This window comes from Microchirus variegatus (genome assembly GCF_963457635.1).
Source record: "Microchirus variegatus genome assembly, chromosome: 19".
Taxonomy (NCBI): domain Eukaryota; kingdom Metazoa; phylum Chordata; class Actinopteri; order Pleuronectiformes; family Soleidae; genus Microchirus; species Microchirus variegatus.
The window spans coordinates 20,461,641-20,488,130 of NC_139820.1; the positions used below are offsets into that span (position 1 = coordinate 20,461,641).

The window sequence follows — 26,490 nt, forward strand, 5'->3', positions numbered from 1 at the left end:
ATGACCTCTCATATGGTATGTGGTGACCTCTGGTGTGATGCCACTGCCAGTTCCCACTTCTGATGTAACTGGAATGCAGCATTATTGGATTAAGATATGAGTTTTGGTTTTGGTAATGGTAGGATTAGGCATTAACCAGGTCAGTTTAGCTTTGGTAAGGCTCAGTGCAGCGTGCTTGTCTGCATATCTTAGTGAGGACTTGAAAACCATAGATCGGGATCACCAAGGTCTGGGTAAAGGGTTAGACCAGTGGTTCTCAAAGTGTTGATACCTGAGGGCCAGTTTAGGAACCCAACATTGGACTGAGGGCCGCCAAAGGAAAAAAAACAGAAAGAAATCCCATTTGTTATCATTTTAATGACCAGATTGCAGTTCTACAGTTTAGCGTTAAGTAATATAAGCGTTAATATAATAACGCTTTATAATTTACTGGGTAATTACCCAGTATTTTGGCCATTGTTCTTACCTTCTAATTACAGGTTAATACCAAGTAACACATTTCTGTTACCATATATTTACTGGGTAAATAGCTAGTAATTGGGGGCTGTAGCTACCTGCTTATTACCAGCTTATAACCCAATAATACACTAAAATTCACCATATAGAAACCAGGTTAACACTTATTGGTCTGTATCCAGTAATGTCCAATAAACATTTAACAAGCTTAGTCGCTCCTGGATTAAAACTATCAACCGTAATTCATTGCGGGGCCGCCAGAAATGTTTCTGCGGGCCGCCAATGGCCCCCGGGCCGCACTTTGAGAACCAATGGGTGAGAGGATGCATTATGTCTATCGGTGTCCTTACTAAGATAGTTGTGTAGTAGTGGTTTTTGTGTTGTGTGTGTGGGCTGCTTCTACAGCCAAGCGTCTTTATCTGATGTCTGATTCGATTTGAAAGACGGCGTCGAGTTTCCAATTTTGCCAAAATGTCAAGACATATCAAGATGTCTGGATCTGCACCCACACCCTCCACCGCTGTATCGCTGTGTCGTTCCTCTCTCGATGTCTGTGTGTGTGTGTGTGAAAGAGAGTGTGAGAGTCTTATCTCTCTGGCAGAGTCTAAATGCCACATTTCCTCGTTCTCGTTTCCCATTTTGAGAATTAACGCAGCCTCCATTTTGTAGTGGAGGCGCTGCTCCGTGTCCAACTTCCCTTGATTTTTCCCTGTCTTTCGCTGCTCACTTCCCTCTGCTACCGGCACGTTCAGGTGCACTCATGTCAGACATCGTGGTCGTGCCCCCCCACGATGCCGTGCAACTGTGTTGTGTCCTCCCTGCGGAAGAGGCCGTATTAAAATGTAATGTGATGGTGTATTTATGGCACGTTGGTTAATATTTAATAAGAAAACCCTCTCCTCTCGATAGGGGACTGGGCTCTTTTCCAAGCTGTTAGTGATGGCAAGCCAAATTAATCCGCTTTGTAACAAAGCAAATTCCCCGTTTGCTGACTGCTCAAGACACACACACACACACACTCACTCACACACACACACACACACAGCTTACTGATGCTTGATCAGTCTGTATTCAGCAGGATTAGCAGCAGATAGCCCGAGCTGGACACTAACAGATTTTTAGCCCCAAACAGCGACTCAGACACACACACACACACACAAGCAGATGTAGGCTGCAAAAAAAACATGCATATGTGGGAATCTAAGCCGTCGTTGCACAAACATATGGGGCAATGAAAACACAATTTGGCTCAAGGCTCACACTCGGCCTAAATAGCTGTGCTGAGCTGCTAATGTCGCTGCTAACACTGTTCCCTGTAGCTGTGTAAGTCTGTGCCCTCGGACAAAAGCTCTCTTCTTTTTCTTCCCCCACAATTCCAGGCAAAAAAAAAAAAAAAACACCTCGCAATTCATTTGTACCTGCAGCCTGGACCATTCATAGGGAACAATAGTGTTTTTTTTTTTTTTTTTTAAATGGTGTCTGGGAGAGTGAGAGTGACTGAGACTGAGGGCCAAGCTGGGTAATCCAATACTATTGAGTTTGTGGTTTAGTTAATCTAACATCCAGGCTAAAAGGGAACACTGGCTTTGTGCAGACACACACACACACACACACACACACACACACACACACACACACACACACATTACAAAAGGTATGTACAGTGTTGTATGTACAGGCATTTTAGTATTTCATTGTACTTTAAAGTCTCACTATATTGTAGTAAGAACATCTAGAACTATAGAAAACCCCTCATTAGAATGAAGATTTGAGCACATGTTCAGTTTATGGAATTCAGAATTCAGAATTCACCATTTACATGATTTTTAAAAACCTTTTTTTTTATTATTATTATTATTTTTCCACTAACCACTTATTTCATAGTTTAGGCTTCATTTTTTTTTTAGAAATACTGTAATTGCTACATTTAATGAATATAGTGACTACACACAAGACTACAGTATATACTGACTCATATTTATTTATCACCACAATCAATATAAATTCCTTTTATTTCGCTGTTACGTTTTTAAACTTGTACAATTCTTAAATGTGATTATTTCCTTGTTTCTTTGCGTCTAATAAATCATTAAAATTGAATATATTCTAATTGACAGATTAACCGATGCTGAAAATAAGCCTTAGATGTGATGTGATGTTAATTATCAGTGAAACCAGTTCCCTGAAGAGGATAAATTAAATATCATCGTACTGACACGACAAATAGCGATAATAAAAACATGACAAAAACAGATAAAGACAGCTATAGAGTTACAGTACATTCAAAGGCTCTAATATTAAACACTCTCATTGATATTATGTGGCGTTTTTACATTTATTTGAAATTATGAGGCAGATTTAGTTCAAGAAAACCCTAACGCACTCTCACTGTCATTTGTTTTGTAGTCGCATCAATGAGCTGAAAATATCCTCCACTGTTACTTTTTTAATTTCGTCTTTCATTCACTAAGACCTTGACCTGTTTAAATCCAAAAGGACACTGAATATATTATTCCAGCCACAGGATTAATTACGGACGCTGTAATTATTTTGTCTCCCACTGCAGTTTCCTCTTCTTTTGTATAAAAGAAGAAGAAGAAGGAAAACGTGTCTTCAGAGAGAACAAAGCACTAACAGCTGGGAGCCCTGACCCTTATATACGGCACATTATGCTTCACTCTTTTTTAAAAATAAACTTTTACAGTAAATAAGATGAAGTGCTAAATGGCTCCACATACTGTATAAAGCGCACGATCTCAGCTATGAGCAGCACAAAGAACCCTTCTCCAGATATACAGTAAATATGAAAACAAAATGAAAATGATGTTATTTTCAATATCTGCCAAATGAAGTAAAATGTAGTAAAAAGTTATGGCTTCTCAAAATATAACATATATAATAGGATTTTAGAAATCCTGGCCTTGTTTAGTAATGTAGGTTACTGTATGTTTTAAGCACTTTGTTAGCATGTGTTACTGTCACGGCAGAAAAAAAACAGGCTCATAAGATTAAAGTTGGATTAGGCTCCTTCCTCTTGTGTTTGGCACTCGATTGGTCTGGTCTGAATGCACCCAGTTCATGCAGTGATTTAGATCTCTTATATTTAATACCGGATTTCATGTTACAGCCGCGTCAGTAGAGCTTGTGGGGCTCTATTTTGTGGATTCACGTGGTTGCCAGGTGTGACCACGCGCCCTTTTGCTCTGTCCACTTGGTATTTCCCGTCTCTCAGGGGAGACGTTAAACACCGTGTCTGAACAGGGCCAGACAGTTTCCTTTCTGAATATATGGCCCCGGAATGTGTTTTCATCCTTGTGTTTTTGTCTACACCTCTGTAAGAGCCTTTCTGGTATGAACACAGTTTTCCTCATGGGTCTTAACTCTCGTCTAAATGAGGAAGAATCTCATTTCTGAGGCTCTGGGTAAAATGAGACGTAGAACATGTGCATGTAAATATATGAAACACTGTGTCAGCTACTGTATATGGTGATCTATTATCCCATATTACAAACTGTACGTGTACTTCCAATTTGTAATATACTGTAAGCTCGTGTTATGCCATGTTGTTTTACTGTGTTTTTACCTCATATCTACAATTAAAGTGCTAAGTAGAACCATATAAGGTTCTTCGGCTTGTCTTCATAGGAGAACCCTTTTTATAAACCTTTTATAAAATGTCCACCAATAACCCTTTGAAAACCCTTTATTCAGGAAAGGGGTTTTATAGGATCAAAATGGTTCTTACTGGAACCATTAGTGTTACCAAGAACCCTTGAAGAACACTTTCTTCAGGAAAAGGGTTTTTCAGAAGCAAATTGTTCCAGGTAGAACCTCAGCCCTTGGAGAAGAACACTTTTGGAACCCTTATTTCTAAGAGTGTACATTTAATATATGGAAACACGTTCAATGAGTGAAACCTTCGCGCCTATTTGATATATTTGATTTATTTATAGACAAAAACTCATAGTCTGTCAGATGTAAAATTGCCATCAGTTCTCTTATCATAGATTTTAATTTCAACAGTTTAGAGTTCCATCAAAGAGAAGAAGAATCACACAGTCCTGACCAGAGCAGGTTGCATAAGGACATGTTGTAAAACATCAGTGGAACTGTATTGTTTTTCCTGCGCGTGTCCATGTGCAGTCGTCCAAGAATGTTGTTTTCCCCCCTTTGTCCTGCGTCTGACCTCCATCCACCTTTCCCTCTGCTCACGCACAGGTGCCGATCTGTTCTCCAACTGCACGGAGGAGTGTAAGGCTCTGGGCCACTCGGATCGCTGCTGGATGCCCAGCTTCATGCCCTCTGACGGGCGCCAGGGTCCGGACTACCGCAGCAACCTCCACGTGCCCGGGATGGACTCTGTCCCCGACACAGAGGTATTTGAAAACCCAGAGCAAACGGCCGATATGTCATTCTCCACCTTTGGCAAAGAGACGCCTCTCAGTCATCAACACCTCCACCATCATCTTCTCCACAACCATCACCTCAGCTACCACAGCTTCCTAGAGAGGAAAGAGTTGGAAGCTTTACTGCCTAGCTCCAGAGCTAGTTTAAGTGAGTATTGTGTTTTTTGCCCTGATCAATTTGATCTGGCAATCAAATTAGGAGGAAAAAGAGAAAGAAAAAGTTACCAAAATTAAATTTCCTCCTGAGATTGGCTGGCAGCAGGAGCACATCAAATTCATTCCAGGTCTGACCTTTCTCAGCACCTCTTGTCAGGGTGTTTAACTAACTCTTCCCTCTTTGCTAAGCATCTCCATTATCTGACTGTGATGATCTTATCTCCCCTTCACCTATCATTTCTCTCTCACACACACACACACACACACATACACACACACACACATTCTTTTACTTGCTGCATACTGAGGACTGGGTTTGCTGATAAAGTGAGGACCAGCATTTCCACTTTGTACATCAACACAATTACAAATATCTACTTCATGAATGACATCTATAAAGAACTACTGGTTGCAGTACCATAACATTTTTTGCAGGTGGAGCCCCAGAGCAAAAAGGGCTGGAAAACTTTTTCGATTATTATTTTTTTTTTGGAATCTTTGGTCCAGAATTTGACAAAAACGTCATACTAAACTATGTCGTCCAAAATTTACAAAAATCTTTGACAAAAATGTTGGTCTAAAATTTGATAAAAATGTCATACTATACTATGTCGTCCAAAAGTTGAAAAAAAAATTGAAAAAGAAATGTTGGTCCAAAATTTGACAAAAACGACATACTATACTATGTAGTGCGTCATACTATAGTTTGTAGTCCTAAATGTGACCATTTTTTGAAAAAAAAGAATTTGGTCCAAAATTTGACAAAAACGACATACTATACTATGTAGTACGTCATACTATAGTATGTAGTCATAAATGTGACCATTTTTTGAAAAAAAAAAATTGGTCCAAAATTTGACAAAAACGACATACTATACTATGTCGTCCAAAATCTGACAAATTTTTTGAAAAACGTTTTTTTGGTCCAAAACTTGACAAAAACGTCATACTATACTATGTAGTGCGTCATACTATAGTATGTAGTCCTAAATGTGACCATTTTTTGAAAAAAAAAAATTGGTCCAAAATTTGACAAAAACGACATACTATACTATGTCGTCCAAAATCTGACAAATTTTTTGAAAAACGTTTTTTTGGTCCAAAACTTGACAAAAACGTCATACTATACTATGTAGTGCGTCATACTATAGTTTGTAGTCCTAAATGTGACCATATTTGAAAAAAAAAATTTGGTCCAAAATTTGACAAAAACGACATACTATACTATGTCGTCCAAAATTTGACAATTTTTTTGAAAAACGTTTTTTTGGTCCAAAACTTGACAAAAACGTCATACTATACTATGTAGTGCGTCATACTATAGTATGAAGTCCTAAATGTGACCATTTTTTGAAAAAAAAAAATTGGTCCAAAATTTGACAAAAACGACATACTATACTATGTCGTCCAAAATCTGACAAATTTTTTGAAAAACGTTTTTTTGGTCCAAAACTTGACAAAAACGTCATACTATACTATGTAGTGCGTCATACTATAGTTTGTAGTCCTAAATGTGACCATTTTTTGAAAAAAAAGAATTTGGTCCAAAACTTGACAAAAACGTCATACTATACTATGTAGTGCGTCATACTATAGTATGTAGTCCTAAATGTGACAATTTTTTGAAAAAAAAAAATTGGTCCAAAATTTGACAAAAACGACATACTATACTATGTCGTCCAAAATCTTACAAATTTTTTGAAAAACGTTTTTTTGGTCCAAAACTTGACAAAAACGTCATACTATACTATGTAGTGTGTCATACTATAGTTTGTAGTCCTAAATGTGACCATTTTTTGAAAAAAAAAATTTGGTCCAAAATTTGACAAAAACGACATACTATACTATGTCGTCCAATATCTGACAAATTTTTTGAAAAACGTTTTTTTGGTCCAAAACTTGACAAAGAGACAGGAGGCATAGAGGAGGGGAATGACATATAGGCAAGATCGCCTGGTGCGGGATTTGAACCAGGGTCACTTGTAGCGAGGTCTACAGCCTCAACACTTGCCGGTTGGGTGCTCTACCATTTGAGCTAAACACAATGTCTTACTAGACTTTGTGGTCGACATAAATGGACAAAATACTACACTTTTCCATCCATAATCTGACTATTTTTTAAAAAAAAATGTGGTCCAAAATTTGACAAAAACGACATACTATACTATGTAGTACGTCATACTATAGTATGTAGTCCTAAATGTCACCATTTTTTGAAAAAAAAAATTTGGTCCAAAATTTGACAAAAACGACATACTATACTATGTCGTCCAAAATCTGACACATTTTTTGAAAAACGTTTTTTTGGTCCAAAACTTGACAAAAACGTCATACTATACTATGTAGTACGTCATACTATAGTATGTAGTCCTAAATGTGACCATTTTTTGAAAAAAAAATTTGGTCCAAAATTTGACAAAAACGACATACTATACTATGTCGTCCAAAATCTGACAAATTTTTTGAAAAACGTTTTTTTGGTCCAAAACTTGACAAAAACGTTATACTATACTATGTAGTGCGTCATACTATAGTTTTAGTCCTAAATGTGACCATTTTTTGAAAAAAAAGAATTTGGTCCAAAATTTGACAAAAAAACGACATACTATACTATGTCGTCCAAAATCTGACAAATTTTTTGAAAATCGTTCTTTTTGTCCAAAACTTGACAAAAACGTTATACTATACTATGTAGTGCGTCATACTATAGTTTTAGTCCTAAATGTGACCATTTTTTGAAAAAAAAGAATTTGGTCCAAAATTTGACAAAAAAACGACATACTATACTATGTCGTCCAAAATCTGAAATTTTTTTGAAAATCGTTCTTTTGGTCCAAAACTTGACAGAAACGTCATACTATACTATGTAGTGCGTCAAACTATAGTTTGTAGTCCTAAATGTGACCATTTTTAAAAAAAAAAAATTTGGTCCAAAATTTGACAAAAACGACATACTATATACTATGTCGTACAAAATCTGACAATTTTTTGGAAAAACTTTTTTTTGGTCCAAAATCTGACAAAAACGTCATACTATACTATGTAGTACGTCATACTATAGTATGTAGTCCTAAATGTCACCATTTTTTGAAAAAAAAAATTTGGTCCAAAATTTGACAAAAACGACATACTATACTATGTCGTCCAAAATCTGACACATTTTTTGAAAAACGTTTTTTTGGTCCAAAACTTGACAAAAACGTCATACTATACTATGTAGTGCGTCATACTATAGTATGTAGTCCTAAATGTGACCATTTTTTGAAAAAAAAAATTTGGTCCAAAATTTGACAAAAACAACATACTATACTATGTCGTCCAAAATCGGACAAATTTTTTGAAAAACGTTCTTTTGGTCCAAAACTTGACAAAAACGTCATACTATACTATGTAGTACGTCATACTATAGTATGTAGTCCTAAATGTGACCATTTTTTGAAAAAAAAATTTGGTCCAAAATTTGACAAAAACGACATACTATACTATGTCGTCCAAAATCTGACAAATTCTTTGAAAAACGTTTTTTTGGTCCAAAACTTGACAAAAACGTCATACTATACTATGTAGTGCGTCATACTATAGTATGTAGTCCTAAATGTGACAATTTTTTGAAAAAAAAAAATTGGTCCAAAATTTGACAAAAACGACATACTATACTATGTCGTCCAAAATCTGACACATTTTTTGAAAAACGTTTTTTTGGTCCAAAACTTGACAAAAACGTCATACTATACTATGTAGTGCGTCATACTATAGTTTGTAGTCCTAAATGTGACCATTTTTTGAAAAAAAAGAATTTGGTCCAAAATTTGACAAAAACGACATACTATACTATGTCGTCCAAAATCTGACACATTTTTTGAAAAACGTTTTTTTGGTCCAAAACTTGACAAAAACGTCATACTATACTATGTATTGCGTCATACTATAGTATGTAGTCCTAAATGTCACCATTTTTTGAAAAAAAAGAATTGGTCCAAAATTTGACAAAAACGACATACTATACTATGTCGTCCAAAATCTGACAAATTTTTTGAAAAACGTTTTTTGGTCCAAAACTTGAAAAAAACGTCATACTATACTATGTAGTGCGTCATACTATAGTTTGTAGTCCTAAATGTGACCATTTTTAAAAAAAAAAATTTGGTCCAAAATTTGACAAAAACGACATACTATACTATGTCGTCCAAAATCTGGCAATTTTTATTTGGGGGGCATTTTTACCTGCCTTTTTAACGAATAGTATATGGGAGAGAGACAGGAGGCATAGAGGTGGGGAATGACATATAGGCAAGATCGCCCGGTGCGGGATTTGAACCAGGGTCACCTGTAGCGAGGTCTACAGCCTCAACACTTGGAGGTTGGGTGCTCTACCATTTGAGCTAAACACAATGTCTTACTAGACTATGTGGTCGACATAAATGGACAAAATACTACACTATTCCATCCATAATCTGACCATTTTTTGAAAAAAAAAATTTGGTCCAAAATTTGACAGAACGACATAGTATACTATGTCGTCCAAACATAGTATATTGTGTTTAGCTCAAATGGTAGAGCACCCAACCTGCAAGTGTTGAGGCTGTAGACCTCGCTACAAGTGACCCTGGTTCAAATCCCGCACCGGGCCATCTTGTCATTCCCCACCTCTATGCCTCCTGTCTCTCTCCCGTATACTATCCGTTAAAAAGGCAGGTAAAAATGCCCCCCAAACAAAAATTGCCAGATTTTGGACAACATGTCGTTTTTGTCAAATTTTGGACCAAATTTTTTTTTTTTAAAAATGGTCACATTTAGGACTACAAACTATAGTATGACGCACTACATAGTATAGTATGACGTTTTTGTCAAGTTTTGGACCAGAAAAACGTTTTTCAAAAAATGTGTCAGATTTTGGACGACATAGTATAGTATGTCGTTTTTGTCAAATTTTGGACCAAATTTTTTTTTTCAACAAATGGTCACATTAAGGACTACATACTATAGTATGCCGTACTACATAGTATAGTATGACGTTTTTGTCAAGTTTTGGACCAAAAAAACGTTTTTCAAAAAAATTGTCAGATTTTGGACGACATAGTATAGTATGTCGTTTTTGTCAAATTTTGGACCAATTTTTTTTTTTAAAAAATGGTCACATTTAGGACTACAAACTATAGTATGATGCACTACAAAGTATAGTTTGACGTTTTTGTCAAGTTTTGGACCAAAAAAACGTTTTTCAAAAAATGTGTCGGATTTTGGACGACATAGTATAGTATGTCGTTTTTGTCACATTTTGGACCAAATTTTTTTTTTCGAAAAATGGTCACATTTAGGACTACATACTATAGTATGACATACTACATATTATAGTATGACGTTTTTGTCAAGTTTTGGACCAAAAAAACGTTTTTCAAAAAATGTGTCAGATTTTGGACGACATAGTATAGTATGTCGTTTTTGTCAAATTTTGGACCAATTTTTTTTTTTAAAAATGGTCACATTTAGGACTACAAACTATAGTATGATGCACTACAAAGTATAGTATGACGTTTTTGTCAAGTTTTGGACCAAAAAACGTTTTTCAAAAAATGTGTCAGATTTTGGACGACATAGTATAGTATGTCGTTTTTGTCAAATTTTGGACCAATTTTTTTTTCAAAAAATGGTCACATTCAGGACTATATACTATAGTATGACGCACTACATAGTATAGTATGACGTTTTTGTCAAGTTTTGGACCAAAAAAACGTTTTTCAAAAAATTTGTCAGATTTTGGACTACATAGTATGTCGTTTTTGTCAAATTTTGGACCACATTTTTTTCTTTCAAAAAATGGTCACATTTAGGACTACAAACTATAGTATGACGCACTACATAGTATAGTATGACGTTTTTGTCAAGTTTTGGACCAAAAAAACGTTTTTCAAAAAATTGTCAGATTTTGGACGACATAGTATAGTATGTCGTTTTTGTCAAATTTTGGACCAAATTTTTTTTTCAACAAATGGTCACATTTAGGACTACATACTATAGTATGACGTACTACATAGTATAGTATGACGTTTTTGTCAAGTTTTGGACCAAAAAAACGTTTTTCAAAAAAATTGTCAGATTTTGGACGACATAGTATAGTATGTCGTTTTTGTCAAATTTTGGACCAATTTTTTTTTTCAAAAAATGGTCACATTTAGGACTACATACTATAATATGACGTACTACATAGTATAGTATGACGTTTTTGTCAAGTTTTGGACCAAAAAAACGTTTTTCAAAAAATGTGTCAGATTTTGGACGACATAGTATAGTATGTCGTTTTTGTCAAATTTTGGACCAAATTTCTTTTTTCAAAAAATGGTGACATTTAGGACTACAAACTATAGTATGACGTACTACATAGTATAGTATGACGTTTTTGTCAGATTTTGGACAAAAAAAACGTTTTTCAAAAAAATTGTCAGATTTTGGACGACATAGTATAGTATGTCGTTTTTGTCAAATTTTGGACCAACTTTTTTTTTCAACAAATGGTCACATTTAGGACTACATACTATAGTATGATGCACTACATAGTATAGTATGACGTTTTTGTCAAGTTTTGGACCAAAAAAACGTTTTTCAAAAAATGTGTCAGATTTTGGACGACATAGTATAGTATGTCGTTTTTGTCAAATTTTGGACCAAATTTTTTTTTTCAAAAAATGGTGACATTTAGGACTACATACTATAGTATGACGCACTACATAGTATAGTATGACGTTTTGTCAAGTTTTGGACCAAAAAAACGTTTTTCAAAGAAATTGTCAGATTTTGGACGACATAGTATAGTATGTCGTTTTTGTCAAATTTTGGACCAACTTTTTTTTTCAACAAATGGTCACATTTAGGACTACATACTATAGTATGATGCACTACATAGTATAGTATGACGTTTTTGTCAAGTTTTGGACCAAAAAAACGTTTTTCAAAAAATTTGTCAGATTTTGGACAACATAGTATAGTATGTCGTTTTTGTCAGATTTTTGACCAAAAAAACGTTTTTCAAAAAAATTGTCAGATTTTGGACGACATAGTATAGTATGTCGTTTCTATCAAATTTTGGACCACATTTTTTGAAAAAAATTGTCAGATTATGGATGGAATAGTGTAGTATTTTGTCAATTTATTTCGACCACATAGTATAGTGGGACATTTTGTTTAGCTCAAATGGTAGAGCACCCAACCTGCAAGTGTTGAGGCTGTAGACCTCGCTACAGGTGACCCTGGTTCAAATCCCGCACCAGGCGATCTTGCCTATATGTCATTCCCCACCTCTATGCCTCCTGTCTCTATCCCGTATACTATCCTTAAAAAGGCAGGTAAAAATGCCCCCCAAATAAAAATTGCCAGATTTTGGACGACATAGTATAGTATGTCGTTTTTGTCAAATTTTGGACCAAATTTTTTTTTTCAAAAAATGGTGACATTTAGGACTACAAACTATAGTATGACGCACTACATAGTATAGTATGACGTTTTTGTCAAGTTTTGGACCAGAAAAACGTTTTTCAAAAAATTTGTCAGATTTTGGACGACATAGTATAGTATGTCGTTTTTGTCAAATTTTGGACCAATTTTTTTTTTCAAAAAATGGTCACATTTAGGAATACATACTATAGTATGACGCACTACATAGTATAGTATGACGTTTTTGTCAAGTTTCGGACCAAAAAAACGTTTTTCAAAAAATGTGTCAGATTTTGGACGACATAGTATAGTATGTCGTTTTTGTCAAATTTTGGACCAAATTATTTTTTTCAAAAAATGGTCACATTTAGGACTACAAACTATAGTATGACGCACTACATAGTATAGTATGACGTTTTTGTCAAGTTTTGGACCAAAAAACGTTTTTCAAAAAATTTGTCAGATTTTGGACGACATAGTATAGTATGTCGTTTTTGTCAAACTTTGGACCAAATTTTTTTTTTCAAAAAATGGTCACATTTAGGACTACAAACTATAGTATGACGCACTACATAGTATAGTATGACGTTTTTGTCAAGTTTTGGACCAAAAAAACGTTTTTCAAAAAATTTGTCAGATTTTGGACGACATAGTATAGTATGTCGTTTTTGTCAAATTTTGGACCAATTTTTTTTTTTTAAAAATGGTCACATTTAGGACTACAAACTATAGTATGATGCACTACAAAGTATAGTATGACGTTTTTGTCAAGTTTTGGACCAAAAAAACGTTTTTCAAAAAATGTGTCGGATTTTGGACGACATAGTATAGTATGTCGTTTTTGTCAAATTTTGGACCAATTTTTTTTTTCAAAAAATGGTCACATTTAGGAATACATACTATAGTATGACGCACTACATAGTATAGTATGACGTTTTTGTCAAGTTTCGGACCAAAAAAACGTTTTTCAAAAAATGTGTCAGATTTTGGACGACATAGTATAGTATGTCGTTTTTGTCAAATTTTGGACCAAATTTTTTTTTTCAAAAAATGGTGACATTTAGGACTACAAACTATAGTATGACGTACTACATAGTATAGTATGACGTTTTTGTCAGATTTTGGACAAAAAAAACGTTTTTCAAAAAAATTGTCATATTTTGGACGACATAGTATAGTATGTCGTTTTTGTCAAATTTTGGACCAAATTATTTTTTTCAAAAAATGGTCACATTTAGGACTACAAACTATAGTATGACGCACTACATAGTATAGTATGACGTTTTTGTCAAGTTTTGGACCAAAAAACGTTTTTCAAAAAATTTGTCAGATTTTGGACGACATAGTATAGTATGTCGTTTTTGTCAAATTTTGGACCAAATTTTTTTTTCAAAAAATGGTCACATTTAGGACTACAAACTATAGTATGACGCACTACATAGTATAGTATGACGTTTTTGTCAAGTTTTGGACCAAAAAAACGTTTTTCAAAAAATTTGTCAGATTTTGGACGACATAGTATAGTATGTCGTTTTTGTCAAATTTTGGACCAATTTTTTTTTTTAAAAAATGGTCACATTTAGGACTACAAACTATAGTATGATGCACTACAAAGTATAGTATGACGTTTTTGTCAAGTTTTGGACCAAAAAAACGTTTTTCAAAAAATGTGTCGGATTTTGGACGACATAGTATAGTATGTCGTTTTTGTCACATTTTGGACCAAATTTTTTTTTTTCGAAAAATGGTCACATTTAGGACTACATACTATAGTATGACATACTACATATTATAGTATGACGTTTTTGTCAAGTTTTGGACCAAAAAAACGTTTTTCAAAAAATGTGTCAGATTTTGGACGACATAGTATAGTATGTCGTTTTTGTCAAATTTTGGACCAATTTTTTTTTTTTAAAAATGGTCACATTTAGGACTACAAACTATAGTATGATGCACTACAAAGTATAGTATGACGTTTTTGTCAAGTTTTGGACCAAAAAACGTTTTTCAAAAAATGTGTCAGATTTTGGACGACATAGTATAGTATGTCGTTTTTGTCAAATTTTGGACCAAATTTTTTTTTTCAAAAAATGGTCACATTCAGGACTATATACTATAGTATGACGCACTACATAGTATAGTATGACGTTTTTGTCAAGTTTTGGACCAAAAAAACGTTTTTCAAAAAATTTGTCAGATTTTGGACTACATAGTATGTCGTTTTTGTCAAATTTTGGACCACATTTTTTTCTTTCAAAAAATGGTCACATTTAGGACTACAAACTATAGTATGACGCACTACATAGTATAGTATGACGTTTTTGTCAAGTTTTGGACCAGAAAAACGTTTTTCAAAAAATGTGTCAGATTTTGGACGACATAGTATAGTATGTCGTTTTTGTCAAATTTTGGACCAAATTTTTTTTTTCAACAAATGGTCACATTAAGGACTACATACTATAGTATGCCGTACTACATAGTATAGTATGACGTTTTTGTCAAGTTTTGGACCAAAAAAACGTTTTTCAAAAAAATTGTCAGATTTTGGACGACATAGTATAGTATGTCGTTTTTGTCAAATTTTGGACCAAATTTTTTTTTCAACAAATGGTCACATTTAGGACTACATACTATAGTATGACGTACTACATAGTATAGTATGACGTTTTTGTCAAGTTTTGGACCAAAAAAACGTTTTTCAAAAAAATTGTCAGATTTTGGACGACATAGTATAGTATGTCGTTTTTGTCAAATTTTGGACCAAATTATTTTTTTCAAAAAATGGTCACATTTAGGACTACAAACTATAGTATGACGCACTACATAGTATAGTATGACGTTTTTGTCAAGTTTTGGAACAAAAAAACGTTTTTCAAAAAATATGTCAGATTTTGGACGACATAGTATAGTATGTCGTTTTTGTCAAATTTTGGACCAAATTTTTTTAAAAAAAAATGATCACATTTAGGACTACAAACTATAGTATGACGCACTACATAGTATAGTATGACGTTTTTGTCAAGTTTTGGACCAAAAAAACGTTTTTCAAAAAATTTGTCAGATTTTGGATGACATAGTATAGTATGTCGTTTTTGTCAAATTTTGGACCAATTTTTTTTTTCAAAAAATGGTCACATTTAGGACTACAAACTATAGTATGACGCACTACATAGTATAGTATGACGTTTTTGTCAAGTTTTGGACCAAAAAAACGTTTTTCAAAAAATTTGTCAGATTTTGGACGACATAGTATAGTATGTCGTTTTTGTCAAATTTTGGACCAATTTTTTTTTTCAAAAAATGGTCACATTTAGGACTACATACTATAGTATGACGCACTACATAGTATAGTATGACGTTTTTGTCAAGTTTTGGGCCAAAAAAACGTTTTTCAAAAAATTTGTCAGATTTTGGACGACATAGTATGTCGTTTTTGTCAAATTTTGGACCAAATTTTTTTCTTTCAAAAAATGTTCACATTTAGGACTACAAACTATAGTATGACGCACTACATAGTATAGTATGACGTTTTTGTCAAGTTTTGGACCAGAAAAACGTTTTTCAAAAAATGTGTCAGATTTTGGACGACATAGTATAGTATGTCGTTTTTGTCAAATTTTGGACCAAATTTTTTTTTTCAACAAATGGTCACATTTAGGACTACATACTATAGTATGCCGTACTACATAGTATAGTATGACGTTTTTGTCAAGTTTTGGACCAAAAAAACGTTTTTCAAAAAAATTGTCAGATTTTGGACGACATAGTATAGTATGTCGTTTTTGTCAAATTTTGGACCAAATTTTTTTTTCAACAAATGGTCACATTTAGGACTACATACTATAGTATGACGTACTACATAGTATAGTATGACGTTTTTGTCAAGTTTTGGACCAAAAAAACGTTTTTCAAAAAATTTGTCAGATTTTGGACGACATAGTATAGTATGTCGTTTTTGTCAAATTTTGGACCAAATTTTTTTTTCAACAAATGGTCACATTTAGGACTACATACTATAGTATGACGTACTACATAGTATAGTATGACGTTTTTGTCAAGTTTTGGACCAAAAAAACGTTTTTCTAAAAATTTGTCAGATTTTGGACGACATAGTATAGTATATCGTTTTTGTCAAATTTTGGACCACATTTTTTCCAAAAAAATGGTCACATTTAGGACTACATACTATAGTATGACGCACTACATAGTATAGTATGACGTTTTTGTCAAGTTTTGGACCAAAAAAACGTTTTTCAAAAAAATTGTCAGATTTTGGACGACATAGTATAGTATGTCGTTTTTGTCAAATTTTGGACCACATTTTTTTCCAAAAAAATGGTCAGATTATGGATGGAATAGTGTAGTATTTTGTCCATTTATGTCGACCACATAGTCTAGTAAGACATTGTGTTTAGCTCAAATGGTAGAGCACCCAATCTGCAAGTGTTGAGGCTGTAGACCTCGCTACAGGTGTAGCCAAAACCAAAACGACATACTATACTATGTCGTCCAAAATCTGGCAATTTTTATTTGGGGGGCATTTTTAACCTGCCTTTATAACGGATAGTATACGGGAGAGAGACAGGAGGCATAGAGGTGGGGAATGACATTTAGGCAAGATCGCCTGGTGCGGGATTTGAACCAGGGTCACCTGTAGCGAGGTCTACAGCCTCAACACTTGCAGGTTGCGTGCTCTACCATTTGAGCTAAACACGTCTTACTAGACCATGTGGTCGACATAAATGGACAAAATACTACACTATTCCATCCATAATCTGTCCATTTTTTTGGAAAAAAATGTGGTCCAAAATTTGACAAAAACAACATACTATACTATGTAGTACGTCATACTATAGTATGTAGTCCTAAATGTGACCATTTTTTGAAAAAAAAATTTGGTCCAAAATTTGACAAAAACGACATACTATATACTATGTCGTCCAAAATCTGACAATTTTTTTGAAAAACGTTTTTTTGGTCCAAAACTTGACAAATCGTCATACTATACTATGTAGTACGTCATACTATAGTATGTAGTCCTAAATGTGACCATTTTTTGAAAAAAAAATTTGGTCCAAAATTTGACAAAAACGACATACTATATACTATGTCGTCCAAAATCTGACAAATTTTTTTAAAAACTTTTTTTGGTCCAAAACTTAACAAAATCGTCATACTATACTATGTAGTGCGTCATACTATAGTTTGTAGTCCTAAATGTGAACATTTTTAGAAAAAAAAAAATTTGTCCATAATTTGACAAAAACGACATACTATACTATGTCGTCCAAAATCTGCCAGTTTTTTGAAAAACTTTTTTTGGTCCAAAACTTAACAAAATCGTCATAGTATACTATGTAGTGCGTCATACTATAGTTTGTAGTCCTAAATGTGAACATTTTTAGAAAAAAAAAAATGTGTCCAAAATTTGACAAAAACGACATACTATACTATGTCGTCCAAAATCTGCCAGTTTTTTTGAAAAACGTTTTTTGGTCCAAAACTTGACAAAAACGTCATACTATACTATGTAGTACGTAGTGCTATAGTATGTAGTCCTAAATGTGACAATTTTTTTGAAAAAAAATTTGGTCCAAAATTTGACAAAAACGACATACTATACTATGTCGTCCAAAATCTGACACATTTTTTGAAAAACTTTTTTGGTCCAAAACTTGACAAAAACGTCATACTATACTATGTCGACTAAAATTTAAAAAAAAGATTTGACCAAATATTTTTGGTCCAAAATTTGACAAAAATGTCATACTATACTATGTCGTCCAAAATTCACAAAAATCTTTGACAAAAATGTTGGTCCAAAATTTGACAAAAAAGTCATACTATACTGTCGGCCAACAAAAAAAAAAAATTTGACCAAAAATTTTTGGTCCAAAATTTGACAAAAACGTCATACTAAACTATGTCGTCCAAAATTTACAAAAATCTTTGACAAAAATGTTGGTCTAAAATTTGATAAAAAACTATACATACTATACTATGTCGTCCAAAAGTTGAAAAAAAAATTGAAAAAAAAATGTTGGTCCAAAATTTGACAAAAACGTCATACTATACTATGTCGTCCAAAATCGATTTTTTTCTTTTTTGACAAATTGAGTATAGCATGTTATAGCAACCTCAGGAAGTGAGGACCAGCCAAAATGTCCTCACTCTGTAAAAATGACCTCACTTTGTTGGTTAAAAACCCTCACTGGTCCTCAGTATGCCACAAGTACAAGAACACACACACACACACACGCCTGTGGGTCCTCCAAAATGAAACATGCCAACAGCAATCATGATCGACTGTACATCCTTGCTCCGATGTGGGAGATGTTGGCGTCACAGAAGCTCTGTCTCGTTACGGTAACATATAAGAACGATGGCCTTCTCTAGAAGCCAGATATGGAAAATGTCTGGTTTTAATCAACGTGGAAGAACAGCTTTAACGTCTCTTTCTCATTCGATAGATGTCATTGCAGCGCAGCTGGAGGAGGAAAAAAAAAAAAAAAAGGTTTTCGATAATTGAGGAGAGGAGGAGGGGAAAAGTCATTTTCCCAAGGAATTACTCTTTCTTAGCTCTCAATCAAAGGCTACAAAGAGAAACATCCTCAATCACGGCAATTTAGTGATAATGCGTAATTATAATTTTGTCAAGCGGTGCCTGAAGAGCCCCCCCCCCCTCTCATTGTCTTATCCCACTGTCAGAGCCACGCTGCTTCCCTCGCAACATCATTTAAAAACCACTGCATGCTGTTCACCACAGCAGGGAAGAGAAGCACAGATAAATGAATTTAATTCATGTTTGTTCAATTTTGCTTTTTTGATTTATTTATATATATATATATATGAAAAAGTCTGATATAAGTCTGTATGTTAAATTAGGAAAACTAATCGCTCACATTAGGATTGTGTTGTCATCAACATGTGTATTTTATATATTAGTATACTTTTATATTTGAAACTTTAGTTTTAGAGGTGAAAACAAACAAACTTAAAACATGAGAAAAGTAAATATTTAAAAAATGGCTTCTCTCTCCTGTTACTGCGATCTTTGAATTTAACACAAAAATTTACAATTTTGCCAAAACAGTACAATTTTCCAAAAAAAATGTTTTAGCCCAAAATGTGACCAAAGAGGAGATACTATAGTATGTCTTTAAGTCTAGGCATAGGTTGGTGTAGTGGTTAGCACTCTTGCCTTTGCATCAAGCAGATCTGGGGTCATGGGTTCAAGCCCCGGTTGAAACAGTGGCCTTTCCTGCAAGATGTTTGTGTGATCTACCGTGTGTGTTGGTTTTCTCCGGCTTCCTCCCACAATTTGAACAACATGCAATGGATGAAAATATTTGAAAGAAAAGTTTTTGGTCCAAAATGTAACCAAAACGTCATACTATACTATGTCATCATCCTCACTGTCATACTACACTATTTAGACCAAAATCAGAATTTTTTTTGGAATTTTTTCTTTTAGCCCAAAATGTGACAAAACGTCCTACTATACTATGTCTTCGACCTCAATGTCATACTACACTATTTCGTGCAAAATCTGACAATTTTTTTGAAAAAAAACTTTTGGTCCAAAATTTGACAAAAACGACATACTATACTATGTCGTCCAAAATCAGAATTTTTTTTGAAATTTTTTCTTTTAGCCCAAAATGTAACCAAAACGTCATACTATACTATGTCATCATCCTCACTGTCATACTACACTATTTAGTCCAAAATCTGACCATTTTTTTGAAAATAAAATTTTGGTCCAAAATGTGACCAAAACGTCATACTATACTATGTCGTCCAAAATCAGAAATTTTTTTGAAATTTTTTCTTTTAGCCCAAAATGTGACAAAACGTCCTACTATACTATGTCTTCGACCTCAATGTCATACTACACTATTTAGTCCAAAATCTGACCATTTTTTTGAAAAAAACATTTTGGTCCAAAATTAGACAAAAACGACATACTATACTATGTCGTCCAAAATCAGAATTTTTTTTGAAATTCTTTCTTTTAGCCCAAAATGTGACAAAACGTCCTACTATACTATGTCTTCGACCTCAATGTCATACTACACTATTTCGTGCAAAATCTGACAATTTTTTGAAAAAAAACTTTTGGTCCAAAATTTGACAAAAACGACATACTATACTATGTCGTCCAAAATCAGAAATTTTATTTAAATTTTTTCTTTTAGCCCAAAATGTGACAAAACGTCCTACTATACTATGTCTTCTACCTCAATGTCATACTACACTATTTGGTCCAAAATCTGACCATTTTTTTTAAAAAAACATTTTGGTCCAAAATTTGACAAAAACGACATACTATACTATGTCGTCCAAAATCAGAAATTTTATTTAAATTTTTTCTTTTAGCCCAAAATGTGACAAAACGTCATACTATACTATGTCTTCGACCTCAATGTCATACTACACTATTTGGTCCAAAATCTGACCATTTTTTTGAAAAAAACATTTTGGTCCAAAATTCGACAAAAACGACATACTATACTATGTCGTCCAAAATCAGAAATTTTTTTGAGATTTTTTCTTTTAGCCCAAAATGTAACCAAAACGTCATACTATACTATGTCATCATCCTCACTGTCATACTACACCATTTAGTCCAAAATCTGACCATTTTTTTGAAAATAAAATTTTGGTCCAAAATGTGACCAAAACGTCATACTATACTATGTCGTCCAAAATCAGAAATTTTTTTGAAATTTTTTCTTTTAGCCCAAAATGTGACAAAACGTCCTACTATACTATGTCTTCGACCTCAATGTCATACTACACTATTTAGTCCAAAATCTGACCATTTTTTTGAAAATAAAATTTTGGTCCAAAATGTGACCAAAACGTCATACTATACTATGTCGTCCAAAATCAGAATTTTTTTTTAAATTTTTTCTAGCCCAAAATGTGACAAAACGTCCTACTATACTATGTCTTCGACCTCAATGTCATACTACACTATTTCGTGCAAAATCTGACAATTTTTTTGAAAAAAAACTTTTGGTCCAAAATTTGACAAAAACGACATACTATACTATGTCGTCCAAAATCAGAAATTTTATTTAAATTTTTTCTTTTAGCCCAAAATGTGACAAAACGTCATACTATACTATGTCTTCGACCTCAATGTCATACAACACTATTTGGTCCAAAATCTGACCATTTTTTTGAAAAAAACATTTTGGTCCAAAATTCGACAAAAACGACAAACTATACTATGTCGTCCAAAATCAGAATTTTTTTTGAAATTTTTTCTTTTAGCCCAAAATGTGACAAAACGTCCTACTATACTATGTCTTCGACCTCAATGTCATACTACACTATTTCGTGCAAAATCTGACAATTTTTTTGAAAAAAAACTTTTGGTCCAGAATTTGACAAAAACGACATACTATACTATGTCGTCCAAAATCAGAAATTTAATTTAAATTTTTTCTTTTAGCCCAAAATGTGACAAAACGTCCTACTATACTATATCTTCGACCTCAATGTCATACTACACTATTTCGTGCAAAATCTCACAATTTTTTTGAAAAAAAACTTTTGGTCCAAAATTTGACAAAAACGACATACTATACTATGTCCTCCAAAATCAGAAATTTTATTTAAATTTTTTCTTTTAGCCCAAAATGTGACAAAACGTCCTACTATACTATGTCTTCGACCTCAATGTCATACTACACTATTTGGTCCAAAATCTGACCATTTTTTTGAAAAAAACATTTTGGTCCAAAATTTGACAAAAACGACATACTATACTATGTCGTCCAAAATCAGAAATTTTTTTGAATTTTTTTCTTTTAGCCCAAAATGTAACCAAAACGTCATACTATACTATGTCATCATCCTCACTGTAATACTACACTATTTAGTCCAAAATCTGACCATTTTTTTGAAAATAAAATTTTGGTCCAAAATGTGACAAAAACAACATACTATACTATGTCGTCCAAAATCAGAAATTTTTTTGAAATTTTTTCTTTTAGCCCAAAATGTGACAAAACGTCCTACTATACTATGTCTTCGACCTCAATGTCATACTACACTATTTAGTCCAAAATCTGACCATTTTTTTGAAAATAAAATTTTGGTCCAAAATGTGACCAAAACGTCATACTATACTATGTCGTCCAAAATCAGAAATTTTTTTGAAATTTTTTCTTTTAGCCCAAAATGTGACAAAACGTCCTACTATACTATGTCTTCGACCTCAATGTCATACTACACTATTTGGTCCAAAATCTGACCATTTTTTTGAAAAAAACATTTTGGTCCAAAATTTGACAAAAACGACATACTATACTAGGTCGTCCAAAATCAGAAATTTTATTAAAAAATTTTCTTTTAGCCCAAAATGTGACAAAACGTCATACTATACTATGTCTTCGACCTCAATGTCATACTACACTATTTGGTCCAAAATCTGACCAGTTTTTTGAAAAAACATTTTGGTCCAAAATTCGACAAAAACGACATACTATACTATGTCGTCCAAAATCAGAAATTTTTTTGAAATTTTTTCTTTTAGCCCAAAATGTGACAAAACGTCCTACTATACTATGTCTTCGACCTCAATGTCATACTACACTATTTAGTCCAAAATCTGACCATTTTTTTGAAAATAAAATTTTGGTCCAAAATGTGACCAAAACGTCATACTATACTATGTCGTCCAAAATCAGAATTTTTTTTGAAATTTTTTCTTTTAGCCCAAAATGTGACAAAACGTCCTACTATACTATGTCTTCGACCTCAATGTCATACTACACTATTTCGTGCAAAATCTGACAATTTTTTTGAAAAAAAACTTTTGGTCCAAAATTTGACAAAAACGACATACTATACTATGTCGTCCAAAATCAGAAATTTTATTTAAATTTTTTCTTTTAGCCCAAAATGTGACAAAACGTCATACTATACTATTTCTTCGACCTCAATGTCATACTACACTATTTGGTCCAAAATCTGACCATTTTTTTTAAAAAAACATTTTGGTCCAAAATTTGACAAAAACGACATACTATACTATGTCGTCCAAAATCAGAAATTTTTTTGAAATTTTTTCTTTTAGCCCAAAATGTGACAAAATGTCCTACTATACTATGTCTTCGACTTCAATGTCATACTACACTATTTGGTCCAAAATCTGACCATTTTTTTGAAAAAAACATTTTGGTCCAAAATTTGACAAAAACGACATACTATACTATGTCGTCCAAAATCTGAAAAATGTATTCAAATTTTTTCTTTTAGCCCAAAATGTGACAAAACGTCCTACTATACTATGTCTTCGACCTCAATGTCATACTACACTATTTGGTCCAAAATCTGACATTTTTTGAAAAAAAGAATTTGGTCCAAAATTTGACAAAAACGACATACTATACTATGTCGTACAAAATCTGAAAAATTTTATTTAAATTTTTTCTTTTAGCCCAAAATGTGACAAAATGTCATCATATACTATGTCTTCGACCTCAATGTCATAGTGTACTATTTGGTCCAAAATCTGACCATTTTTTTGAAAAAAACATTTTGGTCCAAAATTTGACAAAAACGACATACTATACTATGTCGTCCATTTGTATCGTACTCATTTCGCTGCTTTCGGCGTCATCTTTGTTCTGTCAAAACACGCAATGCATTCTGGGTAGCCCTTGCTCCGAAGGGTGGTCTCGGAAAATCTCAACATTGAGGGCGATACAGCCCTTAAACTTGGCCTCAACTTAATTTTTCTGAGAATCGGGACAGAACTTGGACTAGAGGGAGAGCATTTTTGAGATTGATGGTTAAGCAAGGAATTGGAATTCACCCTAAGAGCAGAATTGGAATTGTAAAACTAATCCTGTCCAAGAAGTGTTTCATTGATGTTTTTTGGTAAACATACAGACATAAATCTTAACTAAAAGGTTGGGAAACATCTGTGGGTCCTGCCCCAGTGTTTGGTACAGTGTGTGATGATGCAGTGATGATAGTATGGTGATAATCTCCCTTTTTTGAGGCTACCTGCACATTTGAGTGTGTCGTTCTGTTTTCTTTGGCGACTGGCTAGAAAAGACAACGCTCAGGTGCTGCTCAAGTATTGAATACTGTGACTGTGCTTGGACACATCGTCGTGATCGATGAAGCCAGGGTCAACGCGTGCTTCAGGTTTTAAACCCTCAAACACCCACACCCAGCCGTGTAAGACCAGTCTCTAACCCCAGTTGGATGCTGCACCGTGTGGATCAATGTTCCTGTAAACTCGGCAGCTGTGGTCGTATAAGGCTGTGGAGCCAGACGACAACAATGAACAATGGCTAATGGAATAATTTAGATCAAAACAAAGATGTTGTTGCTAATGATGCACCATAAGGCATCGTAGCACTGCTGTGGTGTTACAATGAATATTTCAGTGAAAGAGTGAAACTACATCATTAAATAGTCATGTTGATATTGAAGTGATTTAAGTGAGTGATTTAAATCTGATGACTTGAATCTTTTTATTCTTTTTAAGAATGTTCTTAGTATGCGCTCATGAAGTGATTCTCTAACCACTGCGTTTCCCAGGAAGTCCACTCCACTCACTCGGATTATCACTGTGGGCCTTATGCTAATGAGCGGTGTGTGTGTGTGTGTGTGTGGGCAGGGCAGTGGATAAAGGCAAAGAGGGAACAACAGTCAAAGCAAGGGGGGGGCAGATAGAATGATGATACCAAGAGGCTGGAGCTCCTTAATCTGATCAAGTTGAGCCAGTGATACACAGAGACTCTTTTGTCCTGGGACTGGCAGGCCCAGGCCTGGACCTGGACCTGGCCTGGGGTCAGGTTGAGGGTGGGGGAAATCAGGGGTTTGGGTTTGGGGGGGGGGGTGAATGATAGGATAGCTCAGTGATTACCATCATCAAACTCAGACGACGGCATTGAGTCGGCGGGGGAGGGTTGGGTTTTAGTCAGCCGGAGGAGGGGGGGGGGGCTGGAATGCACTCCAGGCCCGATCCAGCCTGGCCTCCCTCCTTTGTTTGTTGTCCTAAATAAACTCGCCGCTGTGCGATATTCACTCACTTACCGACACTGTTCCCATAACAACCCCCCTCCTTCCATCCTTTAAGTGCATGGTCACACACACACCCATCCATGAGCCATTTCACAGGAGCGTTCCCCCCCCCCCACCCCCCCGATGAGAGACGTGACACTTCCACAAGCCTCGGTTGTGCGTTTGTGAGCCCACTAATGCTGTGTGAATGAGGCCATTTAAACACTGCTCTTCTTCTTCTTCTTCTTTTGTTGTTGTTTTCTGTCACCCCCTCCACACACACACACACACACACATTCTTGTACTTACTGCATACTGAGGACCAGCATTTCCACTTTATACATCAACACAATTTCAAATATCTACTTCATGAATGACATCTATAAAGAACTACTGGTTGCAGTACCATAACATTTCTGCAGGTGGAGCCCCAGAGCAAAAAGGGCTGGAAAACTTTTTCGAGAATTTTTTTTTTTGTGATCTTTGGTCCAAAATTTGACAAAAAAGTCATACTATAGTATGTCGACCAACATTGAAAAAAAAAATTTGACCAAAAATTTTTTGGTCCAAAATTTGACAAAAACCTCATACTATACTATGTCGTCCAAAATTTGAAAAAATCTTTGACAAAAATGTTTTGGTCCAAAATTTGACAAAAATGTCATACTATACTATGTCATCCAAAATTTGAAAAAAAATTTGACCAAAAATATTTTGGTCCAAAATTTGACAAAAACCTCATACTATACTATGTCATCCAAAAGTTGAAAAAAAAATGTTGGTCCAAAATTTGACAAAAAAGTCATACTATACTATGTCGACCAAAATTAAAAAAAAAAAATTTGACCAAAAATGTTTGGTCCAAAATTTGACAAAAACCTCATGCTATACTATGTCGTCCAAAATTTGAAAAAATCTTTGACAAAAAAATTTTGCTCCAACATTTGACAAAAAAGTCATGCTATACTATGTCAACCAAAATTAAAAAAAAAAATTAGACCAAAAATGT

General features: G+C 34.1%; 1 protein-coding gene across 1 annotated transcript in view; it reads left to right on the forward strand.

The window, feature by feature from the left end:
- The window catches only part of LOC310941208 (protocadherin-10-like), a gene marked incomplete at both ends in the record, with an annotated part of 40,687 nt that overhangs the window by 12,943 nt on the left and 1,254 nt on the right, over positions 1 to 26,490 (forward strand). Inside the window, one exon of the mRNA XM_083906334.1 lies at positions 4,675 to 4,832. Within this exon, the coding sequence (XP_083762460.1) occupies positions 4,675 to 4,832 (158 nt within the window). The remainder of the gene's footprint in view (positions 1 to 4,674; positions 4,833 to 26,490) is intronic.